Source organism: Saccopteryx bilineata, chromosome 1 (genome assembly GCF_036850765.1).
Source record: "Saccopteryx bilineata isolate mSacBil1 chromosome 1, mSacBil1_pri_phased_curated, whole genome shotgun sequence".
Lineage (NCBI taxonomy): Eukaryota > Metazoa > Chordata > Mammalia > Chiroptera > Emballonuridae > Saccopteryx > Saccopteryx bilineata.
This window is the reverse complement of record NC_089490.1, coordinates 227,847,839-227,861,311: the sequence shown is the minus strand read 5'-3', so window position 1 is coordinate 227,861,311 and position 13,473 is coordinate 227,847,839. Positions and strand designations below refer to the sequence as shown.

At 50.6% G+C, this 13,473-nt stretch overlaps 1 protein-coding gene across 4 annotated transcripts in view; it reads left to right on the top strand.

Annotated features, from left to right (window-relative positions):
* CNIH3 (cornichon family AMPA receptor auxiliary protein 3) overlaps window positions 1–13,218 on the top strand; it is a 141,022-nt gene extending 127,804 nt beyond the window's left edge. The window contains exons 3-5 of one of the 4 annotated variants that reach the window (XM_066237511.1): window positions 4,281–4,393; window positions 8,337–8,480; window positions 11,895–13,218. In XM_066237511.1, coding sequence (XP_066093608.1) covers window positions 4,281–4,393; window positions 8,337–8,480; window positions 11,895–11,922 — 285 coding nt within the window. In that variant the 3' untranslated portion in view covers window positions 11,923–13,218. The remainder of the gene's footprint in view (window positions 1–4,280; window positions 4,394–8,336; window positions 8,481–11,894) is intronic. The other 3 variants (XM_066237509.1, XM_066237510.1, XM_066237512.1) reach the window with 3 other exon arrangements.
* Window positions 13,219–13,473: the final 255 nt, after the last annotated feature.

Sequence of the window (13,473 nt, the reverse complement as noted above, 5' to 3'; positions counted from 1 at the left end):
TCTTACTGTGTTTGGTCCCAGGCATGCCTATATGAGCCCCTCAGAAGCTGTCCCCTGGCATGCGTGGTGGGAGCCGGGAGCAGATCTCCACCACGAGGGCCACCTGCCGACTCCTCTCAGTCTCTGCCACCTTCCCTGTCCCCTTGTCTCAGGACTCCTCAGTCTCCCCTGGGAGCTTCATTCCTTCACTTCAACTCCGACAACCCCTGCTGTCCCTTTGGGGGTTAGGAGGGTTCTCCCCCCAGTCCTGATGCCCCTCTCCACCACAGCAGTGAAGTTAGGCAGATGCTGATGCATCGTTACATTATTCTCTCACAATATATACATATAGAAAATCATTTGTGGGCCGAAGCAGTGAATGAATGATACACGAATGAATTGAGAAGATGCATAAATAGAAATCAAACATTTTGAATGCAAATAAAAGTTAAATTCCTGGTAAAACAGGGATGTGGATGAAGGCTTAGAGCTGCTCAGGGAGAGGAGGGGCCTGCTCTGTTGGATGGCAGGAGATTGGCTACAGGGTTAGAAACCGGCTCAGAGGTCCTTGTACCAGCCTTGGGAGGAGGTGCAGGGGCCCAGACCAGTAGGAGACAGTGGAGATAAAAAAGGAGATACAAATACAAGTGGCAGGTAAAGAGAAAATGGCAACATTTGGAAACAGATGTGCAAACTGATGAGAGGAAGAATCAGAGACAGCTGTTGTTAGCAGACATTGTAATTTAGGAGATAGTTTGCAGGTGCTGGGGGAGCTTCTAGCAATGCAGTGGTTTCAGTATGCAGTGGTTGTGGACTCTCCAGATGGAAATGTCTGCCAGGAAATGGAAATTGAAGATGAAAATCTGGACAGGAAATGAAAACAGGTGGTCCTCTCGCAAGGCCACATGCATCCTCTCAGAAGTGACGAAGAAGCCAAGCAGTAGGTGAAGTCTTTGAGATCCTCACTGCCAAGTGTATGAGCTTTGCTAGTGTGCTCTGCGAATCTGACCTGGCATTTGACCTCTGCCATGCATCAGGGCAGGGGGACAGAAGGAGGAGGGTGTGTTGTCATCACACTCTCCTGACAGATCCTCCTGCTCTTCATTTTATGATGGTGGCACACAAAGGCCCCAGCACCAGGAGCTGAGAAGGTTGGTTCATACAGGAGGGGAATAAAACTAACTTTTACTCAGCCCTTGGCTTTCGTTTGGCCTGGCCGTAATGCCAGCATCAGTGAACATGGCCACTTATTTACCAGCCCCCCACCCCCACCTCATCCCCCAGGCAGTGACTGTCACCTCTCTGCTTTTGCTCCATTGCTTTTTCTTCCGGAAATTCTGGCCTCTGCCTCCCTTGCAGGATCTGGCTTTACCCCCCCCCCCCTTTAAACCCTCCTTGACTCCGCCTTGATCAAACAACCTTCCATGCGCCCCTGGGTTGGAATGAATTGCAGTCTTTCCAGCAGTCCCACAGTACCTATATTGAGACCACTTATTTAATATCAATAGCGCTATAAAGCAGAGCATAATAAACGGGAATTTAATAGATCGCGGCCTGTGTGTCATTGTTTCTGTTTATTGTGTGAAAGAATGAGATTAGCACCATTCAACAGTTTATCTTCCCCCCAAAAAAGCCCTAGTGTTTTCCAGGTCTGAGGGATGATGAGGGTTGTGTGTGGGGGGGGGTGGCCAGTGCTTCACTCAGGGTTTCTGTAGTTTGCCTGGTGGGTTCTGGGGTGGTCTTTATACAACAGGTGTGTAAGCCCAGCATTGGGAGGGGACATCTCGTCCAACCATCCCCACAAATGAATAAGCATTATCCCCACCCGGTGGTCATTCAGCCCTGCCCACGCATGTCCAGTGCTCATGGAAGGAAGTCTGGATGTGGATGGTCAGAGGAGGATAAAGAGAGATGAACTCTACCTACATTTCCCCACTGATGACTCATCCTGTATCTGACAAGATGGGTTAAATTATATCATGGTAGGAAATAACTCCCAAATCTCAGTAGCTTAAAATAACCCCAGGTTTCTTGCTCTGTGTCCATCACCGGTCACCCTGGGGCCTCTCCCCCTCACTTACAGTTTCAGGATGATGGCATACCTACCCACCACCCTACAAGATTCTCGCTCTGGCAGGGGGGAGAGGGGAGAGGGAGGGAGACTCTGGAGTGCTTTGCATGGGCTGGTAAATGCTCCAGACTTCTCTGCATATCCGTTCTGCCCAACCCTTCAGCCCCACCCAAGGAGGGGAGCCTAGTGATGTGGTCTCACTGTTCCCGAAGGCAGGGCTATGGAAGTGTGGGGGCAGCCGTAGTGCCCTACCCTGCGGGCCTGGGGCGGATGGCCCGGCTGCTTTTCAGCTGGTCAGGGAGGAATAGGTCCCCTCCAGCTTCCACACCATCATGGCACGGATAGCAAAACTGGTGTGTGTGTGCAAAGAGCATCATTGCTCCCCAAAGTCTCCCGAACGAACTGGAGGAGCTGCTCCCACTGGTAAGGATACTGCTCTGTGATGGAAAGAGGCAGTTGAGGGAAGCCACTCGGAGAGCAGGATGAATTCTTCAGCTTCTCCCCTCCCCCTCCAACAGGCTGGGGACCTCCAGCACTAGCTGGCCTCCGCTGAGCAGTTTTCCTGTGCACAGACAGTGACAGTGACAGTGACGAATCCACCCTGCTCGGGAGGTTGCCGCTTCCACTATGAATCAAGCCCTGAAGAGGGGAGAAGCAGTGGTGATTAATAGTGGGACCTGAAATCCAAGCTGTAATCAGTCAGAGATTTGTCCCTGGAGCTGGAGACAGGGATGGTGACATCACGGGTGATTCAGGCCTAGGGTGGCTGTCTCTAACCATGTTAATTATCTCTGCATAAGTGGCTGAAACTGACAATTTAGGAAAAGAAGAGATGTGCACAGTAGCAGTCACTGCCACCACCTCCTGGGCTGGCACGACCAGCTCCAAGAATGTGGGCTTACTCTTTGAATGGGAGGAGGGAGCCTGGTGCCTTGGGATCTTGTTTTGGGACCACAGGCTGCATCCCACACACTGGGCAGCCATGCTGCAACCTATGCACTTGGTCAGTTTAAATCATTTTGTCAACAATGCAAAAAAGCACTTTGCAAATGGAGATGAGTAAAGACTAGGGCTTGGCCAAGACAGCTTATGTAACAGGGGAATGGATCCATGTGAGCTGGAAGGCGGGAGAGGGGTAATGACTCCGTAGTGGATAGGTATGGAAAGTCCCGCTAGGAGAGGGTCAGAAAGCATGCGTGGGCTCAGAGTTGCAGGGCGGGGTGGGGTAGGCTGGGGAGAGTCTCCATTAGAAAGTGGCATTTGAGATGGCCTTGGAGGATGGGTAGAAAGATTTTGCTAGGAAGACCAAAGCATTCATGATAGTCTAAGCAGTGCACAAAGGCTAAAACACACACACATACACACACACACACACACACACACACACACACCCTTATGTGATTGGGCATGATGGTGCATTTGTATCTCTATCTTCGGGATTCCTGACGACTGGGCTGGACCACCTTTCTCCTTTACAGTCACTTCAATTTCTGCTACAACTTTGATGTCTGTTAAGATGTGAACACCCTTGGGAGAGGCTTCACAATCATTCCAAGCTCTTCTTACCCATTTATACCTGTGTGGGTGGATTGGGGGTGACAGAGCTTAGTGTTCTTGCTGGCCACCTTCTACTAGGTGACCCTTCTCGGTCTGGGCCATGCCCTTCCTCCGGGGGCATTTTCCCTCTTTGGTCATCATGACATGTTCTTTCGCTTGGGTTCCATTCAATCCAAGCATCCTCAAGCAAAATGCTGTTTTCCAGTTTTTCCCCAACCCTCCTATTATTTGCAGTAAACACACACATTTGCTTTAGGTTTGTGAGTTCCTGTATTGTAGGGGGACACGGGCTAGAAAAACAGGGCTGGGTGGCCATGGCATCACTACAACCCCTACCAGTGCTTTCCTAGTGGGCCTGCCTCAGGTCAGACCTCACAGGGGTGGGGCAGGCTCTTCCGGTCTGCCCAGGCTTCACATGGGTGACCCCAGAAACACATTGCCCCCAGAAGTAGGGTGCTGTGGGCTTGTGTCCATTTGGGGTTGGGTATAAAGCCTAGGCTGGCACCATAAAGAGAATTTACCAGAACTGGATCACCATCTCGGGCAGTAACGGCTGCTGCAGGGAGGGTCTGTGTCCCCAGCATGTTGGAGGCAGTCTCTGGGCCCCACTGCCATGGAAGCAGGAGGGACTGCCCTTCTCTCTAACGTGGTCCCCTGTCTCTGCCCCCTCCAGCTGGTGCTGCCAGAGTACTCCATCCACAGCCTGTTCTGCATCATGTTCCTGTGTGCCCAGGAGTGGCTCACCCTGGGCCTGAATGTCCCTCTGCTGTTCTATCACTTCTGGAGGTAAGTCAGCCTGTGACTGGTCTGTTCTTTCCCTCTTCTGCCCTCCAGAGGCGAGGTCCACCGCACAGCCCGGCCACCTAGGTCTTCTTCTTACCTCTCCCTTTGGGAGAACCTTTCTCCAGTGCCTTCACCCCTCGCCACTCTTGGGCAGCAAGTCCACCAAAAGATGGGCCTTTCCAGCTCTACCCTGTCAGTCAGTATAAGTAGCAGCTGCAGCATAATCCTAATCTGAAATAGCCAAGAAGTAGGAAAACCCAAATGTTTATCAACCAATGAGTGGATAAACAAAACGTGGTCTATCCTTACAACAGAATATTGTCCGGCAATAAAAAACAGTGAAGTATTGATACGTGCTGCAACACGCATGAACCTCAAAAACATCATAAGCCAGTCACAAAAGGCCATTGATATTAAATGTCCAAAATATGCCATTCTATAGAGACAGAAAGGGGATTGGCTATTGCCAGGGACTGGAAGGGAGGGGGAGTGGGAAGTGATTGCTCATGGGGACAGGTTTTGTTCTTTAGTGTGATGGAAATGTTCTGCAATTTGATACTGGTGGTGGTTGTACAACTCTATGAATATGCTAAACACTACTGAATTGTGTACTTTCAAAAGGTGGATTTTTTTGGTATGTGAATCGTATCTTAATTAAAAAACAACAACCAGACACACAGAAAAACAATTACCAGGTGGGCTAGGTTTTCTGGGACAGTTCTGATTTTAAATATTCTATTTCCTGCTAAGACTGTGCATCAGATCATGATATTTAGGCTGTATGGGAAATATAGTCACCATATGGATATCGGAGGCAGGACAGCAGGGGATAGAAAAGCAGCAAAGAATGCAATTGTGCAGATAAATTAACCACTCTTTTACCACTTGTTCCCAGAACTATGGCCTCTCAAAACATCTCTTCATTGTCATTTCACCATAAAATATAGTCTGTATTTAGTCACATCTTGAGTATTCACTCCTTCATTTAGCAAACCGTAGGGAACACATACCACATGCCAGACATCGTGGGGGAATCCAAGATGAATGTAAAATGTAATCTCTACCCTCAAGGAATATACACCCTAGACGCAGAGAGAAACCTATATAAGGAATCTGTATAGGAATAGAGGGAAATGAGCATTTAGATGAGACTGGAAGGGGGATACCAGAAATTCTGGAAAAGCAGGTTCCAGGTTGAGGGACCAGCATAACAAAGGCTCATAGGTCAGAGGGCACTTGGTGAATTTGAGGAACTGCTCGGTGTGGCTGGATGCAGGGCTGGTGCAGGGCAGTGAGCAGAGATAGGCTGGCAGACAGCTGGGGTCAGGCGTGGAGGTTTGAACACTTGGGTGGGGATGTTGGCATGAATTTATTCTGTAGTGAATGAGTGGCCTTCAGACTTTTGAAGAGGAAAATGACATTCCCCAATCTGCTTTTTAGGAAGGTGACACTGGCAGCAGTGGGAAGGATGAGTTGGAGAGTGAAGTTTTGGGGACCCAATCCAGTTAGGAGGTTATGATGAAATTCCAGGTGAAGAGATAAGGGAGATGTGAGCCAGGGAGTGGAAGTTGGAATGGAGAGTGGAGAGGGTTCGTGGAGGTAATATGGACGGGCCTTGGCCAATGACAGGGGGCAGGCAGTGTGGGAGAGGGAGCCAATAAGCCGGGTGGCTGGGCGGGGGACACTGTCATTGGCCAAGAGCAGAAGAGAAGGGATGAGGTTTAGGCAGGAAGGGAAATGCTTCGGTAACACAGGAAAGCTCTGCTTTACGTACAGGTAGTCCATTAAAATCTGAACTTAGAGAGACATCAAACAGGGCCATTGTCAGTTGCAATGTACTGCATAACCACTGAGGAACTTTCCATGCCTTCCCTCACCCAGCATCCACAATAGATGGGTGCATAGGGGTTCCTTTTCTGTTTTACACTTGGGGACACAGAGACTCACAAAGGTTGTCCCTGCTCAGAGTCGCTCAGCTATGACATGACAGGGCCAGGGATCAGCCTCAGGATTATAGTTTGTGTCCTTGTCACCTGGCATGCTGGCCCAGAGGGCTGACTCTTCTCCCTGTAAAAGGAATCTAACCCAAGGTCATTGGAATAGTGTGCCATCCTCCTGGGGTCTCAAAGATGTAGTTAACTTATAGAATCTGGACTTGTGCATCGCTGCTTAGGGCTGCTCCCTGCAAAGGAAGAAGGGGAGAGGCAGCCACACGTTAGACTTGGAATGCTCCCTTGGCATGAGAGCCACTGTAGGGGCCATGTCGTACTGGTTTTGAACCCCTGACCGGGCCTAGCCTTGTTCTGGAAATTCATAAATGCTCAGAAAATAAAAGAAAAAGGAACAAGGAGGGAGGAGTCCTTTATAAACAAGGGAGTCCTTAAATGCCCTCTATTTTTCTTTTCTGTTTCCCACCTGTCCCCCCTCCAACAGGTCCCACCCAGCCATTTCTCATGCAGACAAAGCCCCTCTGATCCACCTCTCCACTTAAGTAGAAGTAGAACCATAGAACTTTAAGTCAGTACCTGTTCTTTGCAGATGATTTGACTCCATCTCCTCATATAATGATCATAATAGTCCTTTGGAGTAATCAACTCCATCCCCATTTTATAGATGGATAAGTTGAGGCTCAGAGAGGGTAATGACTGACCTGAAGAAGGTCAGGCTCGTGACCAGTGAGCAGCAGAGCCCTGGCTCTTTCCACACAGCCACTGGCCACCCTGACACCCTTGCCTCCACTTATTGAGGTCACTTGGGAACAAGTCCACTGCAAAAGCAAATAGGTTTTGAAATCTGCCCCTGGGAAGAGGAGAGACGAGTGGCCTGGTGGGGTAGGAGCTGGCAGATGTCATTGTACCCAGCTTGTGATTTCCTCTCTGCATAGTGGCGATGACAGATCACGTCAGTGCAATCCTGCGAAGGGGAGGGAAGAGGGAACCGAAATACCAGCTTCGTAAGCTGCCGCATCTCAGGGTCCAAAGCAGTGTGGTTAATCTGGTCAGAGTCCGCTTTCCTGGTCTTGCCACTGTCCAGAACCATGGCCTGTCCCCAAGTTGCAGGGCTATTACTTTGCTCCCCAGCCTCCAGATGTCCTTATCAGACAGACAGAAAAACAAACTCTGAGCAATCTCGCCACACTTTGTTCCTTTGAAGGAGGCTGTGGCTGAGGCCCCGGGGGCCATGGCGGACAGTAGCAGTACCCAAGGGCCGGAGGACATCCTGTGGGCAGCCCTCACCTCCTGCCTGACCACTTACAAAGAGGCTCCTGCCCAGTTTCCCAAGAGTTCTCTCCTGCTGTGAACAAGGCCTGTTCACACTGAGCTGACACGGTACTTGGTAGAGTGTAAGGTTTGCTCCCTCATGTCCCGTCTCCCCCACACTAGTCTGTGTGCACCCAGCATCCCTCTGGTGGCTCTCTCCCCGCGATGGCCAGTGTTCTTGTTGCTGTTCTCGTCCTTCTATCAAGAAGGAAGGTACCTGTAAACTACTCTACACTCAAGTGGGAATACGATGTCCCTTCTAGAGTATTCAGGGTTTTAAAAGAGGGTCTGGCTAGAGGACAATATTTAATCCAAAGTGATTAGGGTAGAAGTGTGGTACAGTGGTCCCAGGCAGTGGGACGTACTCTGCGTCTACCCACGCCTCTGCCTGTGTCTGCTGTGCAGGTACACCACAGCCCTGAGCAAAGGGGCCTCCCTGGTACCACCAGGTGACAGGTGTTCCTTCTGTTGGAGCGGCTGTGTCTGTGGGCGAAATCGCCAGGATGCCGGCAGATCTGAGTACTTGGAGGGTCACCACCTGCTGGAAGGTGGCCGAGCTGTTTTCAGCAGTGCCCAGTCTGTGATTCAGGCAGAAGGCGGACACCTGCTTAGCAGAGCTTCCTGGGAGCCGTCCAGCATCAGGAGGGCTTGGCCTAGATGACTTCCAATGTCCTCTTCCCCTGCAGGTATTTCCACTGTCCAGCAGATAGTTCCGAACTAGCCTACGACCCGCCGGTGGTCATGAATGCAGACACCTTGAGCTACTGTCAGAAGGAGGCCTGGTGTAAGCTGGCCTTCTATCTCCTCTCCTTCTTCTACTACCTGTACTGGTGAGTTTGCACCCCTCCTGGTGGGGCTGTCTCCTGCAGGAAGGGGGGATTTCAGGCCTTGGGAGGTGGCCTGTGAGCCCATTGGATATGATGCCCACTGTCTGATGGGGGTTCGGAGCATGGGCTTCTGCAGGAAGCAGCGATGGGGTAGAGGTCCTACCTGAGGCCTTGCCAGCTGACACGTGCATCCTTAGGGCACTCACCAAGAACACCTCCTGCCAACAGCTCTTAGGAGACCCTGGGAACTGCAGGCCCGCTCCCCACAGGGCGTGGCATGGCGGCTACAAAGTCCAGCCAGTCAGCTCACCTCTGGTCTGTGTGCACACCCCATTGCCCCTCATCCCCATGTCTGTGTGCAGGCCTTCTTGGGACCACAACAGAGACCCTGGCAGCAATCACGCTTCACAAAGGGGCATGTGGGTCGTTAAATGCTTACACTTTCAATTCTCCCGATATTACATAACAATAATCTAATTAAGTAAAACATGCTGACCTTGCAATTCTGTTTCAGGCAGCCCCCCCCCCCCCCCCCCCCGAACATCCGAGCTAAGCAGATGGCTATAAACAGACTGTCTTCTGGTTTCATACCCCAGAGAGTGCCTTTTCTGGAAACATCTCTTCCTACTTCCTGTTCCTCTTTGGGCTCATCTCTGAGGCGTCTCACCTGTCACCTTGCTATCATGTGGTACCTGTGGCAGGGCACGATATCTTCACGTATCCCTGTGCTGTCTCCAGCGTGCCATGGCTGACAGTAACTGGGTGAGGAAGAAGGGGTGGGGAGTGTTGGACTCCAAGACTCAGTATTCGAGTTGGGCTAGAATAGGCCGAGGAGTGATTGCATTTGCCTGGCATTTAAAAACGAGCCAGGCTTTGGTCTAAGAGCTTGATGTGTATTGCTAAGTTTATGAACTAAATGCCATCATTGCCCATATAGTAACAATGAGGAAGTGGAATCTGAGATAATTAGATGATTTTCCTAGTGACAGCTAATAGTGTCACAGCTGTAAGTCCATCTCAAATCTGATCCCAATGACTCAGCTCTTAACTGTTGCCTGTCTTAGGAAACCTGTAGAAAAGTGTTGATCCTAGTGTGGTCTTTGGAGTTCCTGCATCACAGTCAGGGAGTTAGGAGGGAATGCTTTCTTAACATGTAATAGATTCCTAGGCCTAGATCTGCTGATGCAGAATTCTGCAGCTTGGCAGCTCACCTGAGGGTAAGGTCCGCCTCCTTGGGCTGCTGCGCGGCTCTGCCTCCTCTCCCCTCTCCGTTCTGTGCCCAGAAGACCCAGAGGCCCTGGTGGCTTCCCCTGGAATAACTCAGGCTTGGAGGAGACTCAGTTATTTTACCACATTTTTCTTGGGGTCAAGGCTTGGTGCATGCTCAGGGTGACCTGTTCCCTCCTCTTAGATAGATGGAGTGTCTTGAAACATCACCTGCTTCAATTTGCATGGAGCATGAGGGTCTCTGAAGCCCCTCTGGAGATTTCTGAGCTACCAGCAGGTTCCCCAAGTCCTCTGGCTTCAAGTCTGAACTGTCCAGCCACCAAAGCCTGCTTAGGCTGGTTCCTGTCTTGAGAAACCTATTAGCAGTAGCCCAAGCCCTCTTGGCATCATGACTCCTGGGCTAACCCGGAGGTTAGGTTCCTTTGCTGGATGTGCTCAACCTCTTTCCCTACAGCAAAGTAACAGACTGAGGTGCCTTTCCCCAGAGGCAGCACTGCCCTTCCTCAAAGACAGAGGAACAAGGACATTTTCTGCCCCATTAGCCTGGAATCCACCTGATCCCTGTTCAATCTCTCTCATTTCAGTTTTGTTGCAGTAACTGCCGAGCCCAAGGCATTGTGGGAAAGAAGTCGTAGAAATTCACAGACAGAACAAAGCCACTCTGTCTGCTGGGCTGAGGGGCGGAGGGCCATGTGGCATGGTGTTGGATGTGATTATTATGTAACTGATGTTCCAGACATTCTGTTTGACTGTCTGTTTTTTAGTTCAGTTTGGCACTGCTTCATGTGACATTCATTAATTACTTTGTTTCCAAAACAGTATTGGAAGCAACTGCTCCTTGGGCCGTACTGGGCCCCTGGTGGCTGCCAGAGTCCGTTCCTTGTTGAACTTGACCTTCTGGGGGCTCTTCTGGGCCATCAAAGACCGGGTTCTCTTGCAGCAGGAACCCTGGCCCCTCAGACCCAGAGCTGGTGGAAGCACAGGTCTGTCAGCCCAGGCCACCGTCCTAGGGAGGGAAAGGGACCCGTGGGTATGGAGCTCCAGTGCCAGCAGCTGGGAACGAACGCTGTCGATGTGGGTTGAGGTTATTGAGGACCTCAGGGAGGTTAAGAAATGTGTCTAAGGGCCTAGCTGACAGCTATTTATCTGGTCCCCCAGAGCGTGGGCTCTTCCCACTATACTGCACTAACTGACCATCCTGGTCCCCAGAGCCACCCCCTCCTCAGACCAGGAGACATGTTTAACTTCCAGGTTACACAGGATGGGGACTAGCTAATGCTAATACTGATATTAATACTAATGTACTTGCACTAATATTAGCTGGTTAGTCCAGTATGGACTCTTTCTACTCAGTATAAAGATCTTTTCGAGTCAAGAGTGTGAAGCAGGCCCATCTCACCTGGCTGAGGGAGCCCCACCCTCCTGCCCAGTCCTACGGTTTACCTGAGGGTGGAGACCTCGCCTGTTTTATTCCCCTCTGTGTCTGCAGTGCCAGGGTGCACACAGCAGGTGCTCACTGAACCCTTGATGTGGCTGTCAGGTGGGTGTTCGCCACCCTGGAAGCGAGGATGGGGCTGCACACCCACCACTGTTTCCCAGCCTTTGGTGGAGTAGGCCTTGCCAAGTTCTCAAAAATGGGGCTAGCTACTCAGGAGCGCTTCCTGGGGCTTGGCAGCAGGATGGGGTCAGAAGTAAAACACTTCAGGTTTTTTCTTTTGCTTTTCTTTCTTAGATTGTCCATTTTTCTCTTTACCATGTGAAAGGGCTCTGTTTTTCTTTCTGCCAAATCAACAAAGTATGTGTTTTGATGCAAAGCATTTCCTGGCTTGCAGACTTAGCATGCACTAACCTCTTGTCCAGCCTAAGCCGGGAGGGAGCAGCTGGATGCAACCACACTGTCAGCACGTGGGGCTGTGGGCTAGGACTCCACTGCCACGCCACGCCAGGACCAGCCTGCAATCGCAGAAAAGAGGACTAGCAGGCATAATGAGAATAACAGGCACGCAGAGAAGCACGTCCTTTTTCTAAGAGACACAGTATGCCCTCCTAAAAAAAGGTTTAGTTCAATGAGATGCCCTAGGGACAGGAACGAGAAAGTGATAGGAATGACGCAGGTCCCCCTTTGGAGGGTCCACCTGAGTCCTCCGCGGGTTCCCACTAATGCTTCTCTCCCCTTCCTTTTGCATCCAGCATGATCTACACTCTAGTGAGCTCCTAACTCAAAGACCACGTGTGCCACCAGAGGCGGGGATGGGAGAGAGGCGAGGCTGAGAAGTCACTGCTGCTGGCACTGGGAGAAGGGACCGGAGTGGGGATGTGTGAGAAAGACACTGGTGGACCCGACTGCCCCAGAACGGGAACCAGGCAGCAGCCGCTGTGCTGAGTTTACCACGCACCTGTGTTGTCGCCCCATGTATCTTGGCTTCAGTGTCCACACCCCCCTTCGGGTGGCAGGCCCCTTCAGAGCAGCAGGGACACAGGGACACTCCACCGCCCTTGAGCAAGAATCGCTGCTTCCCAAATCTGCTTCGTCAAACATCTCCCACCAAGTTCACTCCGCTTTCCCGACCGTGAGAGCAGGGGCCAGAGGGCTGGAAGGTGCTTGCCAAGGACCGCAGTGACCAAGAGCCAAGGCTGAGCCTGTGAGACCCACCCAAGGCCTCAGGGTCGTCGCGGGATAACCAAGACTCTGGTCTTTCTTCCAACCCGTGGCCACGCCCTTCACCTCAATGGGCGGGTCTGGAAGGTGTGGACTGTTTTCAGCTGTAGCCAATCTTGAGCCTGCAGGGTGTCCTTGTTCGTTCTCTGCTTTGTGAGAGCTCAGCTGAGTGATATCTTGAGCTGGGTTTGGGGCAATATGTTGGTAATAAATTATGCCCAAAGTCACAGATGTTGGGGCTTGGGCTGGGAAGGGGTAATCCTAGGGAAAAAATGATTTTAAAAAACATTTACTACATGTTCAAGGTGTTAGTCCTTTAGCGCAACAAACTAACTGTTGCCACCTAGAGCCATCACAGAGTCATTGAATGCAAATCAACTGGTCAGCACAGGTCAAAGTCACTGTCTTTAAGTACCCGCACACAGCTCCAAGGTCAGAAGATGCTAGAATGGGTGTTCTGAACTGTGGACATCAGCAGCTGAGACATGAGACAACATAATCACAGTTTCATTTTATGATGCTGCATCATTTGTACTGTTTATTTTAGTTCAATGCGAGGATGTCCGCTCATTTAGAATTTTCCATATGACATTCTCTCTCCCTTTTGAGTAGGAATTTGTGCTGGGAGGTTGTAAATAATGGAGAGACCAGGATGTTTCTGATGTTCAAATCGGGCACAATGATTTCTGTCCCCTGGGGGTCCCCTTCTTTCTTTCTGTGTGACACACACAGGCTATTTATACATGTTCCCAGCTCCTGTAGGAACCTGTGACTCAGGCTTATGAATGGTGTTTGTGTAACACATCGTGTGCTATGTTTAAAACGCAGTGACAACTTGAATGTCTCGCCCACCTGGCTGTCTCATTTAAACCTCATTATTGGTTGCATTTGTCGCCATATAGTTGGTAATCTGGTATGTAAAAAAGCAAAGTTTCAAAAAGGCAGCTTCTAAAAATTCTGCAGAAAACAAAATACGGACTTTTGCTCTTAGCTGAATATATAAAACATGAGAAACCGAAGTGGTATTTTGGGGAGCAGGCTTCCCCTTGGCCGGTCCCCATGGTCCCGGCCGTTAAATCTCTACAGAAAGTTACCATTAGGGCTGGTTGG